This window comes from Pogona vitticeps, chromosome 1 (genome assembly GCF_051106095.1).
Source record: "Pogona vitticeps strain Pit_001003342236 chromosome 1, PviZW2.1, whole genome shotgun sequence".
Taxonomy (NCBI): Eukaryota; Metazoa; Chordata; class Lepidosauria; order Squamata; family Agamidae; genus Pogona; species Pogona vitticeps.
This window is the reverse complement of record NC_135783.1, coordinates 31,613,051-31,632,049: the sequence shown is the minus strand read 5'-3', so window position 1 is coordinate 31,632,049 and position 18,999 is coordinate 31,613,051. Positions and strand designations below refer to the sequence as shown.

Sequence of the window (18,999 nt, the reverse complement as noted above, 5' to 3'; positions counted from 1 at the left end):
AGGGAAGTCCAATGTTAGTGACTGTATAGTCCGCCGGGTAGGTGGGGCTCGTCAGCCCTGGAAGGCAGCCCATCTAGGAGAAGGAAAACTCCGACTTCAAACCTCCACTGCCTTGTGGCTATATCCACTTATGGAAAGGGCTTCAGGAGATAACCTCGAGGCAAAATCCGGAGCCGGAGTCCCGGAGGCAGTTTATATCATTCCGCCAACTCCTGCGACGTCACTGGAACCAATTGTACTGGCTCTTGCCTTTCCACTGGACTATTTCAGTGACGTGGAGAGGGGGGATTTGCTGCTTGGGTAACAGCCTATCCTCCATATTATTTTACCCAGGCTTCGTGCTCTGGAGAGGACACTCCAGCTTCGCATACAGCGTCGAAACAACACGGGAAGTAGCAGTTACCGGTTATAAGTCCTTGCTCAATTGGCGTAGAGCATGACGCCAGGGGCTACTTCTGATGGTGGGAGAGGTTATTACACCTCACCAGGTAGATACCGCCCGCCTTAAGCTGGGCAGCCCCCAGCCAGTAAGGTACTACCTCGCCACGGTCTGTTAACTTCACGGGGTGCGTGGGGTTTAGGGTCAAACCCGACAAGCAGATCGATAACTGTGCACCATGCAACAATCGTAAGAAAACGCCTGCCCTAAAGCTGGGCACCTGGAATGTACAGACAATGACCCCTGGCTTTCCCGACTACGGCTTTCCTAACGACCTGCAAGAAATAGACGATGTGCGCAAGACAGCTGTCATTGACATGGAGCTGAGTAGACTGCAGATGGACATTGTTGCCCTGCAAGAGACAAGATTGCCAGACTCAGGATCTGTCAAAGAAAAAAACTTCTCATTCTTCTGGCAGGGAAAACCATCGAATGAGACCAGGGAATATGGTGTTGGCTTTGCAGTCAGAAATACTCTTCTGAGATGCATTGTTCCACCTACTGTGGGGAGTGAAAGAATCCTGTCTCTGCAGCTCCACTCATCAGCAGGACCAGTAACCCTCATTAGTGCATATGCACCAACACTGTCATCCACTCCAGAAGTGAAAGACAAATTCTATGACGATCTGGCAGCTACTATCCAAAAAGTCCCTGAAAGAGAGGCACTGTTCATTCTTGGAGACTTTAACGCTAGAGTTGGTGCTGATCATAATTCTTGGCCCACTTGTCTAGGCCGTTTTGGCATTGGAAAGATGAATGAAAATGGCCAACGCGTGCTGGAGCTTTGCTGCCATTATGGTCTTTGCGTCAGCAACACATTCTTTAACACGAAGCTGCAACACAGAGTTTCCTGGAGACATCCAAGATCCAAGCATTGGCATCAGCTCGATCTAATCCTTACTAGACGTTCCAGCCTTCCTAGTATTACGATCACACGCAGTTACCAGAGTGCTGATTGTGATACTGATCACTCCCTGGTGTGTAGTAGAGTAAAACTGCGAACAAAGAGAGCATATCACACGAAAAAGGAAGGAAGACCACGTATTGACATCAGCAAGACTCGCGATCAAAGAAAAGTGAAAGAATTTGCCCAAGCACTTGAGGAAGCCCTTCCAGGTCCGGCTAATGCAAATGCACCTGAACGATGGGAACACTTCAAGAACACTGTCTATAACACCGCCTTGTCCACCTTTGGCAAGAAGACCCAAAAGATGGCTGACTGGTTCGAAGCCCATTCAGAGGAGTTAATGCCAGCCATCGAGGTTAAGAGAAGAGCTCTAGCAGCATATAAAGCCTGTCCTAGCGAGTACAACTTGCAAGCTCTTCGAGCTGCTCGCAGCAAGTCCAACAGGCTGCCAGGAGATGCTCCAACGATTATTGGCTCCAGCTCTGCTCTCATATACAGTTAGCAGCGGACACAGGTAACATTAAAGGAATGTATGACGGTATCAAGCAGGCCTTAGGTCCAATACAGAAGAAATCTGCTCCCTTGAAGTCTGCTACAGGTGTGCTCATCCAGGAGATGGAACGCTGGGTACAGCACTACTCTGAGCTATATTCCAGAGAGAATGTAGTAACCGAAGAAGCATTAAATAACATTGAGTGCCTACCTGTCTTGGAAGAGCTGGACAGCGAACCAACCCTAGCAGAAATAAAAGCGGCCTTGGACTCCCTCGCCTCCGGCAAGGCACCTGGAAAGGATAACATCCCTGCTGAAGTGCTGAAATGCTGTAAGGAGATCATCACCACCGAACTGTATGAAGTCTTTTGTCTCTGCTGGAGGGAAGGTGGAGTACCACAGGACATGAAGGATGCAAACATTGTCACATTGTACAAGAACAAAGGAGACAGGGGTGACTGCAATAACTACCGTGGCATCTCTCTTCTTAGCGTTGTAGGGAAGCTGCTTGCCCGTGTTGTTCTGAAGAGGCTCCAGGTGCTTGCAGACAGAGTGTATCCAGAATCACAGTGCGGATTTCGAGCTAACAGATCCACCACTGACATGGTATTCTCCCTCCGACAGCTGCAGGAGAAATGCAGGGAACAACAACAGCCACTCTTAGTGGCCTTCATAGACCTTACAAAAGCATTTGATCTGGTTAGCAGGGATGGCCTTTTTAAAATACTTCCCAAGATTGGATGTCCACCTCGTCTCCTTAACATCATCAGATCTTTCCATGAGGGAATGAAAGGCACTGTAGTTTTTGACGGCACAACATCAGACCCCTTTGACATCCGAAGCGGAGTGAAACAGGGCTGTGTCCTCGCACCAACACTTTTTGGGATCTTTTTTGCTGTCATGCTGAAGCATGCCTTTGGAACTGCAACCGAGGGTGTCTATCTCCGGACTAGATCAGACGGAAAGCTCTTTAATCTCTCTAGATTGAGAGCGAAGACCAAAGTCCAACTGAAATGCATGTGGGACTTCCTCTTCGCAGATGATGCAGCCATCGTTGCCCACTCCGCTGAAGACCTCCAACAACTCATGAATCGTTTCAGCAAGGCCTGCCAAGACTTTGGACTAACAATCAGCCTGAAGAAAACACAAGTCATGGGCCAGGGCGTGGACTCACCTCCTTCCATTACCATCTCTACACAAGAATTGGAGGTTGTTCATGACTTTGTGTACCTTGGCTCAACCATCTCTGACACCCTCTCCCTGGATGTCGAGCTGGATAAACGCATTGGCAAAGCAGCCACCATGTTCTCTAGACTCACAAAGAGAGTATGGCTCATTAAGAAGCTGACGACACATACAAAGATCCAAGTCTATAGAGCCTGTGTCCTAAGCACACTCCTGTACTGCAGCGAGTCCTGGACCCTTTGTGCACGGCAGGAGAGGAAGCTGAACACGTTCCATATGCGTTGCCTCCGACGGATTTTTGGTATCACCTGGCAGGACAAAGTCCCAAACAGAGTAGTCCTAGAATGAGCTGGAATTTTCAGCATGAATACATTACTGAAACAGCAACGTCCACGTTGGCTTGGGCACGTTGTGAGAATGGCTGATGGTCGGATTCCAAAGGACCTCCTGTATGGAGAATTAGTGCAGGGAAATCGCCCCAGAGGGAGACCACAGCTGCGATACAAGGACGTCTGCAAGCGAGATCTGAAGGCCTTAGGAATAGACCTCAACAGATGGAGATGTCCTGACATCTGAGCGTTCAGCCTGGAGGCAGGCACTGCATCGCGGGCTCTCCCAATTTGAAGCGACCCTTGCCCAGCAGGCCGAGGCAAAGAGGAAGTCACTAAAGCAGCAAAACCAGGGAGCTGGACAGGGGACAGATTGGATTTGTCTTCAGTGTGGAAGGGATTGTCACTCTCGAATTGGCCTCCTCAGCCACACTAGACGCTGTTCCAAGTCCTCCATACAGAGCACGCTACTACAGTCTTTCGAGACTGAAGGATGCCTAACTAAGTCCTAATATGACAAATAAGTTGCAGCTACCTTATGATGAGAAAGGAAATTTGTCACCTTGTGTCAAATAAATAAGTTCTTTAAATATTATAACCAGCATTCTATTATTGTTTTCCACACAGGGGCATTCAACAGAATTTTTATTTTCTTTTTTTTTTTTTTTTTAGCATTCGGGGGGGGGGGTTGCTCATCATATGGCCAATCATCCATTGCACGACCATGTAATGGACAGCTCAGAAAAAAACTCACATCGTTTGTGCAAATATTCTTATGCAGTCAGCTAAGACCACAGGATTCTGGCAAATATAGATGTACTTTAGTGATAAACAACTATTTGTATGTTAATTTAGTTTATCTTCATTAATTTGTGGCAAATTGTCATACTTTGGTTCTTCTACTTCTTCATGAGTAACAAGAATACTGTATCGTCTTGGAAAGTGCATTCAGATGAACAGATAATTTATTATTTAAGTGGAAAGACCAGTATTTGAATTATTTAAAGTACAAGACTGAAAGGAAAATGTGTCTTAATTTTACATAGGATTCATTTATAGAGTTGGGAGTGAAACAGTATTGTCAACCAATAGGACTTGGTCTATATTAAGAAACAGTTTCATACATTTATAGAATATTTTCAAAGAGCCAGTTGTTACATTTTATTTCTTAGGATTTTGTTGTTGCTGCTGCTGCTGCCTCTCCACAACAGCATTTGTTAATTTATACCCCAGATAGGCGGGGTATAAATTAAATAAATAAATAAATAAATAAATAAATAAATAAATAAATAAATAAATAAATAAATAAATAAATAAATAAATAAATAAATAAATAAATAAATAAATAAATAAATAAAAATAAATTTGGGCAGGTAGATGTATACCTGGATACTGAAACAGAATTCACACACACATTTTTTGAAACAACTTTTGTCCATATCCACATAAAACAAAGTTTGTCAAAGAAGATGAGAAGGAATAGTGGACAGTACCAACAGCTATAAATACATACTCAACTCCCAAACAAACTGCAACAGAGCACAGAGTGCTACTCCTATCCTCTGAAGATGCTGGCCACAGAGACTAGTGAAACGTTAGGAAGAACAACCTTCAGAAGACAGCCAAAGAGCCCGAAAACCCACAACAACCATTAGATCCCGGCTGTGAAAGCCTTTGCAAATACATTGATATGCTCTGACTGGCTTAAATAGTCTGTCCAGGTTAGTTGTATTTGAAATCCAGTCTCATAATATCCATATGTGTGGTTAGCTTTTATTAATATACCAGAGATTACTCAAAGATTGTTATCTGTGTATACCTATCAGTGGTGGACTTACATTTTTGGGTTCCAACACCTGAACTGTTATGGAGGCTCCTTTGCAACCACCAACAAGGTCTGGGTAACCACTGTTATTTTCTTCAGTGGGGGTGTTCCACGACGTATCATCACACCTTAAAAAAATGGACTAAAGAGCTTTGTGGCGCACTGGTTAAACTGTACTGCAGCCAAAACTGTGCTTACGGCCCAGGGTTCAATCCCAGGTAGCTGGTTCAAGGTTGACTCAGCCTTCTATCCTTCCAAGGTTGGTAAAATGAGTACCCAGCTTGCTGGGGGGAACAATGTGTAGCCTTCATAATTAACTTGTAAACCGCCTAGAGAGTGCTTTCAGTGCTATGGGGCAATATATAAACAGCACACTTTGGGTTTTGTTTTGTTGTTGTTGTTGTTATTTCTTTGTTTTTGCTTTACTGAACAGCTTCTGGGGCTGTTCCAGAATTAGGGACCCTGAAGTTTAAGCTTCATCAGTTTCATAGCAGATCTGCTTTTGACACCTATTATTTGTTTGTGAAGTAGGTCCATGTTAGATATATTCTTTTCAAATCTTCAATTGTCTACCTCACTTGAAAAGCATTGAATTAAAAAGAAAAAGGTCCATTGATTGCCTGTTAATACAGCTATCACTGCCAGTTGCTTTCCCTCTCACTAAAGTAGCACCTCAGAGTACTTTCTCTCTAAAGTAGCCTAATTGTTTACAAGTTATTTTGATGATAAATGGGAAGGGTGTAGACATCTGTGCAATAAACAAAATACAGTAACATAAATATATTTCTTCGCCTTGCTCTTCTGACAAACTAACAGCTGATCATCACTTTTGTCAGCAATTTAACAGTGTTGTGCAAGCGTGGGGATGGATCAAGGAAACCTTAATTCAGCTCAAACCAAGGCAGAAATAGCACATTAGGTTTCTCTCAAACTAGGTCCCTTTGTATGGGAATGCACTGTGTGGCCACCACGACAAAGCGCTGGATCGTAAAAACATCTCCTTACGCACTTTATTACTTAAACTCTTTTTATTTGCCTGCAGGAGCCCTTTAACAAAATCACATTGAATTGACTTTCTCACACCAAATCAAATCTCCCTGGTCCCAGTTCAGTTGTCTTTGTCAATATGTATTTTATAAATGGAGCGAATTAACAGATGCTGTTGGAAGAGAACTGCTGGGGTAGCGTTTATGTTTTTACTGCTCTCTCTGGGCAGATGAGTCGAGTAGGAGTGTAATACAGGTACCTTGGGACGAAAGCCCATGTTCTACACTTTAGTGTGTGTATAGACATATGTATTCTTAACTGGGATTCTCCCCCCCCCCAAAAAAAAAGTATAGATTTGTAACTGGGCAAATTTTATAATGTTTTCCCTTTTAGATTTTTCAGCCTTTGTACAGGGTATATTCTCTGTGGACATTTGCTATTTTTAAAAAAAGTTACAATAGTCTCATTTCTGCCTATAGAGATAAATTAAATTAGGAAATGATTTGGCTATAGGTTGTTGTTGTTTTTTAAAGACTCCCTGGCCTCTTAGGGGGTGCTAATGTAGTTTATTAAAAAATATAGTAAAATCAAATATAAGACATGTTAAATCAGCCGAGAGAATTATCCTAGCCACAAATCTACAGGCTGGAGATGATTTAGATGGTGTATAGGTTTCTCCTAGTACTAGGATCCAATATGGAGCATGGATGGGGGCTCAAGTTGCGCAACTCGCTGTCAAGTCAGACTTAAGTTGCACCAACAACTTGACTCGGTTTTTTCCCCAATGACTCAGACTTGACTTATGACTTGGGACCCATCTACCCCTCCCTTTTTCTGGGGGAAAAAGCTTTTTTTAAAATAGGAACTCGGATTTGGGTCTTGAGACTCGAGGTTTGGTACCATAGACTCAGACCCAAAGACTTTCCAACATTCCTGATTTTAGGGAACTTAGACATGGCCTTGGATTTCAAACCCTTCCCCCAAGAGGCCAAAGGACTGCCATGTAAAACACAACCTACTCTCTGAGCTTAGCTGGTAGAGCTTTGGAAGTTCGAAAGTACCTCTATCCTTCTACATGCTTCCATTCTTCTTCAGTTTGCTCTTCTCTCCACTTCCTATCTGCACACTTTAAAAAATCAATGAAAGGGATGTGGAAGCCAAAACACCATAGCTAATGCCTACCATGTACAGTAAGGAATGAATTTAAGGAAATAATTTTGCAAGCATGTCAAATAGCTGCTCAGTCCACAGCAACCCCATTAGCATAGGAGAGTTAAATATCTGAAGAAGAACTACATTTGCAGTAACTTTGGCTGGTGTAATTGCTTCTTTGAGAAGATTATGGTGTCTTCTAAGCACTTTGTTTTCATCTGTAATTGTGGCAAGTGCCTGCTTCCCTCTTTTGTACCTTTATTTTTTTATTTCTTTCATTCCCTTTAAATGTATAGAAGAGAAACATCTAGCACAAATGGAGATACCTACTGGTAAAGTTTGGTGGTTATAGTGCTGTGTCTTGTGCAGCATTTTATGGAGGGCCTGCAACTGTGTTTGTTAAGAACCAATCTAAAATTTGCTCAGGGTCTCTGGGAGGCCTAAAAATGACAAAAAAATAGTTTTCTAATTTGTGACTTTCTGCACTCCTGGCTATCTCCCCCTCAGACGACAAAGTAAAAATTTCATAACCACGTACAGCATTATAATGGAAGGAGAAGAGTTAAACGTGCCATTTCCAGTGAATGTAGATATTCTGGTTTGGTTATTAAGCATTAAGGCTATGATGCTGAGAATGCTTAAGACCATTAAGCAGAGGACTACTTCCGAATCAACATCCATAGGATTATACTGAGTCTCCTGCAATGCAAGCCAGACATTGTTTACTTTGAAACAAGTCCCACTTGTGCTCAATGGGGTTTACTCCCAAGTCATAATGAGTAGGACTACAGCCTTAACATTTATTCTCTTCTTCAATGCCCAGTGTTTCGTCCTTTAAGTATTCAGTGAAGGACTTTTTGATAAATATGTGGAGAGAAATATTAAATGATTCTTAAAATACCATACAGTGTTTTGCAATTTCATTTTTTTCATTCCCCCCCCCCCCCCGTTTTATTGCAATATTCTGTATACTTATGGAAAATCTTTTGTATTGTTTCAAAAATTACAATTTAATGATTTGGGGTTTTTTAAAATTACATTTGGAGGGAGTTCTTCATTCAGTGTTTGATTGAAGTGATTTTTTTGTTTGAAGTGGGGGAAGGTAAATCAATATATCAACCATATATGACTGTATTTTTCTATTCACCTCTTTGCCCCGCAGTAGACATGTTTTAAACTGTACATTCTCAGTGTTAAGGTTCAAGAGTCAAGTGCTACATCTGATAAATTAGCCAGAGGTCAAAGGCTGTACAGTGCGGTTTCAGAGGAAAGTCTATTTCTGAATTTGCAGCTCATTCATGCTGAAGTGATGCACTATGGGAATTACTACCAAACTCTGCTCAGCAACATCTGCTCTCCCTAAGTGAGTTAGTGCACGTCAGACATCTTTATGTCAGAATATTGCAGTGATGGATGCAGTCTTCAGAAAATGCTGCATAAAAATCTGGTGTGCCGTTCTGGCCATTAAGTGAAATTACTATTTAAATTAATGGCGCTGTCACAGTTTATCTGTGCAAAGAATGAACGCTGATTAGGGTATTAAGTAATTAGCAATTTATCACGCTGGAACAAGGTTGATAATAATTAAAGAAGTAATGGTTTACCAAAGAAACTAGAAAGGGAGTCACTTCTTGTTATGTGAGTGAAATCGTGGCTGAAAAATTTTATTCAGTGAAACAAAGATGTGGTTCTCAGTGAAAGAACATGGGCTCTTCGTTCTGCCCCAGGATAAAAGCAAATTGTTATCAAAAATTTACTTTGCCTGTCAGAAGTGCCTCTAGGCTAAAATGCTAGCATTTTGAAAGATGAAACACAGTACCCCACATGGTGTGTGTTGTAGCCACACACCTTTTAGGGAGGAAGGAAGTGGAAATTATAGTCTAATTGTCTGGTGTTGCCTATGAGCTGCGCCACTGACCAAGAAGGAGGAGAGAATGCATGGACTACCACATCTTGGCATCATCATTATGTCCTGTGATATATGCTGGTGTTGTAAGAGACTGTACGATACATGGATCATATGTTCTACAGCAAGCCATAATAGCCATTAAGCGATATGGTGTTACATTATTTATAAAATAATAGATTTGTAGACTATCAATTTCATTAAAAAACAACAACTCTTACTGTCAAGAAGTTCTTGCTAACGTTTGGGTGAAATCTCCATTCTCATAATTTGAATCCCTTGCTTTGGATCCTCTAGAGTTGCAGAAAACAAATTTGCTCCAACGTCCACAAGACAGCCCTTTAAATATTTGAAATGGCTATCATATCACCCCTCAGTCTTCTCTTCTTCAGGCTACTGAGCTCAACCATCATAGGGCATGCTTGCCAGAACTTCAGTCATCCTGGTTGTCCTCCTCTGGACATGTTTCAGGCTGTCAATAGCCTTCTTAAACTATGGTGCTCTGAGCTGGTGAGGTGAGGTCTAACCAAAATAGAATAAAATGTTATTTTTTTTCCCTTTCTCTGGATGCTATATTTATCTTTGTAACACCTAATAACTCATTCACTGTTTTGCAGCCACATCACATTGGCTGACTCACATTTAACTTTATTATACAAAGCTATTAGAGGAAATGATGTCATTGTTTTGTGTCCTAACTTAGATTAAATAGAACTGCACCATAAGGCAAAGAAACAATGTATGTACTTCCACTGCATCCTAAGAGGTATTCCAGCTCACTCCAGAGCCCACATCTTTTCTGAAGTAAAAACCAGAATGGCTCAATTTCACCTTATGGAAGTCAACTCAACTGAAACTTGAATGTTGCTTCAGCACTTTTACTGGGACGGCATTTTCCTCCATATCCAAGGGCAACTGGCAGATCAGCAGAAGCACATATGGCTCTTGTAACCACTCCATACCCTTTGCATCTTCTGCCTGGTCAGAGGGCAACCCTAATCAACACTGTTGCTGATTAGTTAGTATCTGCAATACGAACTGTGAATTCCTTAGTAGAATTCGTATCTGCATTATGCTTCCTTAGTAGAATTCCAGCTAAGTGACAAAATTAGAAACATGGATTTGGTCTGTTTGTAAACTGATCCACTCTGTTTGTTGCTATGTATTTCTTTGTGGTCAACTAGTCCCTAGAATAGCATCATCTAGTGTATGCAGTACTGAATTAACCTTGAGATTAATTGTACCCCACCATATACTCCCCCTTTTCCTGAGGAGGAGCTGAGGTAGGAGGTGAGCTCTGTTTGGGAGGACATCTTATTTGGTGAGGTATTTTCTTCTAGGCTGACCTTTGTTCTCCCTGACCACATGGTCTGAGGCGGCTGTGTTCTGGTTTTAAATGTGGGCTCTAAGCCCTTTTCCTGAAGAGAGGCTGAGCTGTGTTTGGGAGGACATTCTCTGATTCTGTTTTTGACTCTAATCTGGTAAATAGGAAAGCCAAATAGCATTGCATACACCTGGGGAGCAGGAAGGTTTTAGGGGTTGGATCAGATTTCCTCCCTTTTTTAATTCACTGACCAATCAGTTGACATGGGAGTGCAGGATCTGTTGCACTTGTAACACCTGTGGTATGTTTGTTTTCTTGCCAATGAGGTGCCTGGGTAGAAATGCTCTAAGTGTTAGTTGGTGTTCCTCTTGGAAGACAAGGTCTGGCAGCTGGAGCCTGTGTTCTAATTTCTGCACTCTTAGTGAGCAGGCCAGGTAGGTGGGGCTTGTCAGCCTTCAAAGGCAGCCTATCTAGGGGAAGGAAAACTCTGATTTCAAACCTCCACTGACTTGTGGCTATATCCACTGATGGCTTCAGGAGTTAACCTCGAGGCAAAATCTGAAACCAGAGTCCTGGAGGCAGTTTGTGTCATTCTGGCAACTCCTGTGACATTGCTGGATGCAGTTGTTTTGGCTCTTGCCTTTCCATTTGGACTATTTTGCTGACATGGAGAGGGGGAATTTTCTGCTTGGGTAACAGCCTGTCCTCCATATTACTTTACCCAGGCTTCATGCTCTGGAGAGGACATTCCAGCTTTGCATACAGCGTCGAAACAACATGGGATGTAGCAGTTACCGGTTAAAAGTCTTTGCTCGATTGATGCAGAGCATGATGCTAGGGCTACTTCTGACGGTGGGAGAAGTCATTGCACCTCACTAGGTAGCTACCACCTGCCTTAAGCTGGGCAGTCCCCAGCCAGTAAGGTGCTGCTCACCATAGTCTGTGCATGGGGTTTAGAGTGAAAGCCAACAAGCAGACCAATAACCCTGCACCATGCAACAATCATAAGAAAACTTCTGCCCTAAAGTTGGGCACCTGTAGTGTTCAGACAATGACCCCTGGCTTATCTGACAACTACAGGAAATAGACTACGTGCACAAGACAGCTGTCATCGACATGAAACTGAGTAGACTGCAGATGGACATGTTGCCCTGCAAGAAACGAGATTGCCAGACATGGGATCAGTCAAAAACAACAACAACAACAACAACAACAACAACAACAACAACAACAACAACAACAACAACAACAACAACAACAACAACTCGTTCTTCTGGTAGGGAAAACCATTGAATGAGACCAGGGGACATGGTGTTGGCTTTGCAGTCAGAAATACTCTACTGAGATCCATTGTTCCAACTACTGTGGGAAGTGAAAGAATCCTGTCTCTGGAGCTCCACTCATCAGCGGGACCAGTCATGCTCATTAGTGCATATGCACCAACACTGTCATTTACAACAGAAGTCAAAGAAAAATTCTGTAACAATATGACATCTACTATCAAAAAAATCCCCAAGAGAGAACCACTATTCATTCTCAGAGACTTTAACTCTAGAGTTGGTGCTGATCACAACTCTTGGCCCACTTCTCTAGGCCATTTTGGCATTGGGAAGATGAACAAAAATGGTGAACGCTTGCTGGAGTTTTGCTGTTATTATGGTTTTTGTGTCAGCAACACGTTCTTTAATATGAAGCTTCAACACAGAGTTTCCTGGAGACATCCAGGATCGAAGCATTGGCATCAGCTTGATTTGATCCCCACTAGACCTTCTAGCTTTCCTAGTATTAGCAAAGTCCAACAGTCTGCCAGGAGATGTTCTAATGGTTATTGACTTCAGCTCTGCTCTCAGATACAGATAGCAGCGGACACAGGTAACATCAAGGGAATGTATGATGGTATCAAGCAGGCTTTAGGTCCAATGCAGAAGAAATCAGCTCCCTTGAAGTCTGCTACAGGTGTGATCATCCAGAACCGAGCACAGCAGATGGAATGCTAGGTGTAGCACTACTCTGAGCTATATTCCAGAGAGAATGTAGTAACTGAAGAGGCATTAAATAACATTGAGTGCCTGCCTGTTTTGGAAGGTTTGGACAGTCAACCAATCTTAGCAGAAATAAAAGCAGCCTTGGATTCCCTCGCCTCTGGCAAGGCACCTGGGAAGGATTCTTGCTGAAGTGCTATAAAGAGATCATCACCACCAAGCTGTATGAAATATTTTGTCTTTGCTGGAGGGAAGGTGGAGTACAACAGGACATGAAGGATGCAAACATCTTCATATTGTATAAGAACAAAGGAGACAGGGGCGACTGCAATAACTACCGTAGCACCTCTCTTCTCAGGGAAGCTGCTTGCCCGTGTTGTGCTGAAGAGACTGCTTGCAGACAGAGTCTATCCAGAATCACAGTGTGGATTTCGAGCTAATAGATCCACCACTGACATGGTATTCTCCCTCAGACAGCTGCAGGAGAAAGGTAGGGAACAATGACAGCCACTCTTTGTGGCCTTCATAGATCTCACAAAGGCCTTTGATTTGGTTAGCAGGGACGGCCTTTTTAAAATACTTCCCAAGATTGAATGTCCACCTTGACTCCTTAACATCATAAGGTACTTTCATGAGGAAATGAAGGGCACTGTAGTTTTTGATGGCTCAACATCAGATCCTTTTGACATCCAAAGTGGAGTGATACAGGGCTGTGTCCTCCTGCCGACCCTGTTTGGGATCTTTTTTGCTGTCATGCTGAAGCACGCCTTTGGAACTGCAACAGAAGGTGTCTATCCCCGGACTAGATCAGATGGAAAGCTCTTTAATCTCTCTAGATTGAGAGCGAAGACCAAAGTCCAACTGAAATGCATGTGGGATTTCCTCTTTGCTGCTGATGCAGCTGTTGTTGCACCCTTTGTGCATGGCAGGAGAGGAAGCTGAACACCTTCCATATCCATTGTCTCCAATGCATTTTTGGTATCACCTGGCAGGACAAAGTTCCAATAGAGTAGTCCTAGAATGAGCTGGAATTTTTAGCATGTATACATTATTGAAACAGTGACGTCTATGTTGGCTTGGGCATGTTGTGAGAATGGCTGATGGTCGGATTCCAAAAGATCTCCTGTATGGAGAATTAGTGCAGGGAAATCACCACAGAGAGTGACCACAGCTGCGATACAAGGATAGCTGCAAGCGGGATCTGAATGAACCTCAACAGATGGGAAACCTTGACATCTGAGTGTTCAGCCTGGAGGCAGGTGGTGCATCACAGCCTCTCATGTTTTGAAGAAACCCTTGTCCAGCAGGCCGAGGCAAAGAGGCAGTCCCAAAAGCAGCAAAATCAGGGAGCTGGACAGGGGACAGACTGTATTTGTCTTCAGTGTGGATGGGATTGTCACTCTCAATTTGGCCTTCTCAGCCACACTAGACACTGTTCCAACTCCTCCATATAGAGCACATTTCCATAGCCTCTCGAGACTGAAGGATGCCTAATCTAATATAGCCACAGCTAATGTAGATGCTGGTAGTGCAACAATCTTAGTGCCTTTCTTTGATAAACATTTCATAAACATTTCAGTACAGCTCAGGACATAATTCTTGACCTGCCTTCTTGCTGTGGAACACAACTTCCATTGAGTGTATACGTACAAATACTGGCACAGATACAGAGTCATCTTGGATGTTGTGCCATGTTGGAAGATTATTACAGACAGCAGAGGTTGCTTTGCACAGCTGCCCCTTTGATCTTGTGCATCTGCAGTGGGAAAGAAAGATTGTCCTTCACCCTGGGGTGGCCATGTCCTTCACTCCTTGACGATAAAGCTAGACTGCCTCCTTCCCCGAAATTTTGTTTGAGAAATCAAGAATAAATGGCAACTGATTTTAAAAAGCCAACAGAACACGAAATAGAAGTCATTTTATTTGCAGACAGCTATCATTTTCAGTTTGCTTTCCTTCTTATTTTTTGAAGCCCTTGTCTTCCCGTACCTGTCTGGATACTAATAATAACAGCATAATGGCCATATTGCAGTACAGCTTTTTTAGTGACATTACATTCTGGTAGCTTTTGTTGTGCATGACTTTCGATTGTGCTGGTGCAACAAATATTAGGATTGGAACGTTAGGGTGGTTCCAGATGGTTTTCTTCTCCCTAGAGCAGTTGTAAATTGACTCTGCAGCTGCCCTAGGGAAGGCAGATGGCATCGTGCCAAGAAGCCTGTGCTGCAACAGAGAGCCAGACGGAAGCCTGGCACTATCCTTGTTCAAACCTCTGGCTTCTGTCTACTTTGGAGAGAGAGAGAGAGAGACTGAGGAGTGCTGAGACAGATGCCATTCTTTTTCTAACAAGGCTTTTGGAAAACAAGGTGCCTGATACCAGGTAAGAGAATTTCTATGTGTAGCCTGCTTCTGATTGGCAACATCTCTCTAAGGTTTCCGGTACAGAAAGCCCTTTCCCATCAGCTGCTCCTTGAGCCTTGTCAAGCCGGAACATGCTTCTGTAGAAAGATGGTGACAATAAAATAACATATTTCTTTGGGATTTTATCAAGATTTTAGAAAAATAATCTATAAACCTCAAAGAAGCAAAGAGTTTCTCCTGTGTGTTCTGACATTCTCCTTTCATAGGCAAAATACAACTGGAATGGATTCCAAGGCATGAAGGAACTGCTGAATAATAACAGATGAGAATTAAGAGATTTCACTCCTTCCTAGAACAAACCCCATTGACATGAGCATACGGGTCATTTTCTAACAGACCTAGGTACCAGTAAGATGACTTTTTGTTGTGAAATTCAAAAGATGCATTCACATCTGCACACATAGCTGTAAAGTGCGTGTTTTAACCTGTCTTTTCTGCAGCACATGCAAAAGGAGGTCACGTTGTTCCTGATCACCAGAATTAACCAGTGAAAATGGCTTATCGGTTTAGTCATCTTAAATTCAAAATTAAGTGCCACTTTAGATACCTTTTCTCCCAGTATCAGTAGCTTCCTCATTCTGACATTTTAATGCTATATTTTATAGCATTCTCTGCATTTCCCCCACTTTCTCCCCTTTTCGCATTCATATATAATATTTTATTGTTGCAGGAATGTTCTGTTGTGGACATGAATATGTGAATATGTCAAGTACCATATGCTGCTCAGCTTCCAGTGGTGAGTCTAAAGCCCACATTAAAAAGAATGACCCAGTGCCATTAAAATGCTGCGAGACTGAACTTATTCCAAAGAACGAGGAATGTTGTAATGGACTTGGATATAATCCTTTGAAATATGTTTGCTCTGACAGGATTTCAGCTGGAATGATGATGAAGGTAATTGATAGAAAACCTCTTGGTGGTTCTGATTTGACAATGGGAAGAGAAATACATTGTTCATAACTATTTTTGTAAAATAGGAATATAAAAACTCCTCTGTGCATTATTCATTTTCACATTACATCCATATTAATACCGAATGAGTTTGCCATGATTGATGTTATTGCAGTGAATTCTAAAGGAATTAATAATGATTAGCTGACTCTTGTGAAGTGTTGCTCAGCACTTCAGATTAGTAAAGCACAAAAAGTTTGTATTCCAACCTGGCTGGTGTGTGTGTAACTACCTTAGGTTGTGTGGTCAGTTTTTAATTCCTGCTGGTATGATTCTTAAACTTTAGTGTGTTAAGTGGCCCCCTGCCTCGGTCTCTTTATTCTCTGGTAACTGCCAGTTTTGTATAGCTACTGTTAGAAGTCCACTTGAAATGCTTCCAAAATAGGGCACAGATTCGTCCATCCTCTTGTGCAACTTTGCTGAATCTATGGTAAAGACAAATAAGGGGTGGATGATGCTGTTGGGTAGATAGGCACTCCTAGTTATTCGGCGATGTGCTGTCTGTAATCTGCTGAGATGCTTCCACGATTGAACTGCCCTTTGAATGAATTTGAGGAGAAACATCCAAGATTCCATTGTTTTCACAAATGACTCAAAGTGTTTGGAACTGTTGTTCTAGATAAAAGAGGAATGCCAAGCCAGCACTCTCTGCCCCATATCTATGGAAGCAACAGCATACTGTGGGAGATGTGACTTTGACAAGCATGCTCATCTATGTGCTTGGGTGAAGAGCCCTTGGAGGGATACAAAAGACAAAGAAGATGAAGGCGCTTGCCCAACTGTGGAGGAGAAGGTCTATACAGGTGGCCCAAGTCAATATTCATTCACAGGTAAAAGAGAGTGTGGTGGGGGGGGGGGAAGAGAAATCTCACCTGCTTGATTTAAAGTGTTAAGAGTGTAACTTATATCAAATGATTAAAAGTCATCATCAGTTTTTTTTAATATTATAACATGAAATGTTTGCATTTTGAAGTCCATGTGAAATAAGTAAGTCTGTTTACTAGCACTGCTGGATAGCTCAGTGGTTTAGGTATCTTGGAGGTTGGGAATTCGATTCCTTACTGTGCCTTCCTGATGGAGTCTGGAATTGATGATCCATAGAGTCCCTTCCAGCTCTTCTTCTTCTTCTTCTTCTTCTTCTTCTTCTTCTTCTTCTTCTTCTTCTTCTTCTTCTTCTTCTTCTTCTTCTTCTTCTTCTTCTTCTTCTTCTTCTTCTTCTTATTATTATTATTATTATTATTATTATTATTATTATTATTATTATGGTTGTATGTACAACAGCAGCTGGGAAACTAAAGATTCCATTGCTACTATTCAGATGCCCTGTTGAAAGCCAATCTAGAGTGTAAGGATAATAACCCTACCTTGTTATTCCTCTCTCTCTCTCTCTCTCTTCACTGCCCCTAGCAATTGGTATGTGAAAGATTCTGAGTTGGCAAATTGAGGCTGCCCATCAAAATTACCATTTAGTAGACTTAAAACCAGTGTGGTGTAGTGGATAGAGTGACAGTCTAAGACTCAGGAGACCTGGGTTCAAATCCCCTCTCAGTTATGGATACTCATGGCATGGGGGCTAAAATGGTAAAACTATATTTTAAATACCTACCTTGAAAGCTCTATCTGAGTTGTTATATGTTGGTTCCAATTTGACAGCACTTAACAACAATTTATAAATTTATAAATCATGGCCATCATCCCATCATGAAACGGCAAAATACATAAATTAATAGTATGGGTTATGAAAAACCATACCACAGTGGTATCCCCCATATCCCAGTTCATAACCCTTTATCTTCTCCATGTGCAGAAACACAAGATCAAACACCTCAAGATGCCTCAAGCTGATTTGGGGGTATGTTGGTCCCAATTTGTATACCAAATATTTGGGTACAAATAGGATCAGATGGCATTTGCATATTTTACCTCTCAGATGCCCCTTTTCCCCCCTAAACCAAAAAGTTGATGGGACAGAGCTGAAGATAAACAAACACAAAAAGGAATCTGAGTACAAAGAGATTGGGAAGCTGATATAATATAAAATATATTATTAATTGTTAAAATGTACAGCCAGATTGACTGTAATCTCTTGTACTTTCTTTGCAGATCAGTCTCTAGAACCACATGTTACATATGAGTACAGGGTAGCTGCGTGGAACAAATATGGGAAAGGTGTAAGTGAAATTAGCCGCGCTACCACCAAACAAGATGTACCAGAAGGTTTAAGTCCACCCCAATGGACCAAAGTGGATAATCGGGAAGACATGATATTTTTAAGCTGGAAAGAACCTCAAAAACCAAATGGTATTTAAATTTTGTAAAATGTTATGTAATCTGATGAGCAGCAGGATCCACCTGCTTTAAAAGAATAATGTTCAAGCACATGAGCCTTATATATGTCAACAATATGATTGTCATCCTTCCTTAGTTTACCTTTAGTTTCCCAAAATACTTCTCTTTAGAAGGCTGGTGAAGAATTTAACTGATCTAGAAGCTTAACTGCTGACTGGGTAGCTCAGTGGTTTATTTATCTGGCTGCCTTAGTGGATAAAAATAAACATTAAAAAATCAATTTAAAATCACAATTTAATTAAAACCTCAATTTTTAAAATGTAAACTGTCAACAAAATCTGATTTTTTTTTCTTTAATGATGATTTTAAATCAATTTGATAAATTGGTTTAAAATCAGTTTCGTTTACATCAAATTGATCCTGCTGGCTAGGGAGCCAGAGGTAGGTGTTCAGTTGCCTACTGTGCTTTCTGGAAGTAGAGCCAGCCTGTGTGGCCTTGGGCAAGCTGCTGAGAATTCAGTGAATATAGTATTAAAAACTAATGTATAAAAACAGTACTAAAACATTTTTTAAAAAGAGAAGATAAATACAACAGATCTGTTTTAAGAACTTCCCTTTTACATAGCAAGTCACTAAGAAAAAACGTGCCTATACAGAAAGGTCTTTGCCTTTTGGCTGCTTACGGAAGGACAGCAAAGATTGGGCCAGTCTGGCTTCCCATGAGAACTAGCATCTTTTCCTTTAGTTAGGTAAGCCAGAAAAAAAAGAGCAGTTTCATTGATATTTTTTTTTAAATCAGTGGTTTGAGTA

At 41.8% G+C, this 18,999-nt stretch overlaps 1 protein-coding gene across 1 annotated transcript in view; it reads left to right on the top strand.

The window, feature by feature from the left end:
* Window positions 1-18,999, top strand: part of USH2A (usherin) — a 559,229-nt gene that overhangs the window by 413,071 nt on the left and 127,159 nt on the right. Inside the window, exons 49-51 of the mRNA XM_078392221.1 lie at window positions 15,620-15,843; window positions 16,520-16,730; window positions 18,004-18,201. Coding sequence (XP_078248347.1) covers window positions 15,620-15,843; window positions 16,520-16,730; window positions 18,004-18,201 — 633 coding nt within the window. The remainder of the gene's footprint in view (window positions 1-15,619; window positions 15,844-16,519; window positions 16,731-18,003; window positions 18,202-18,999) is intronic.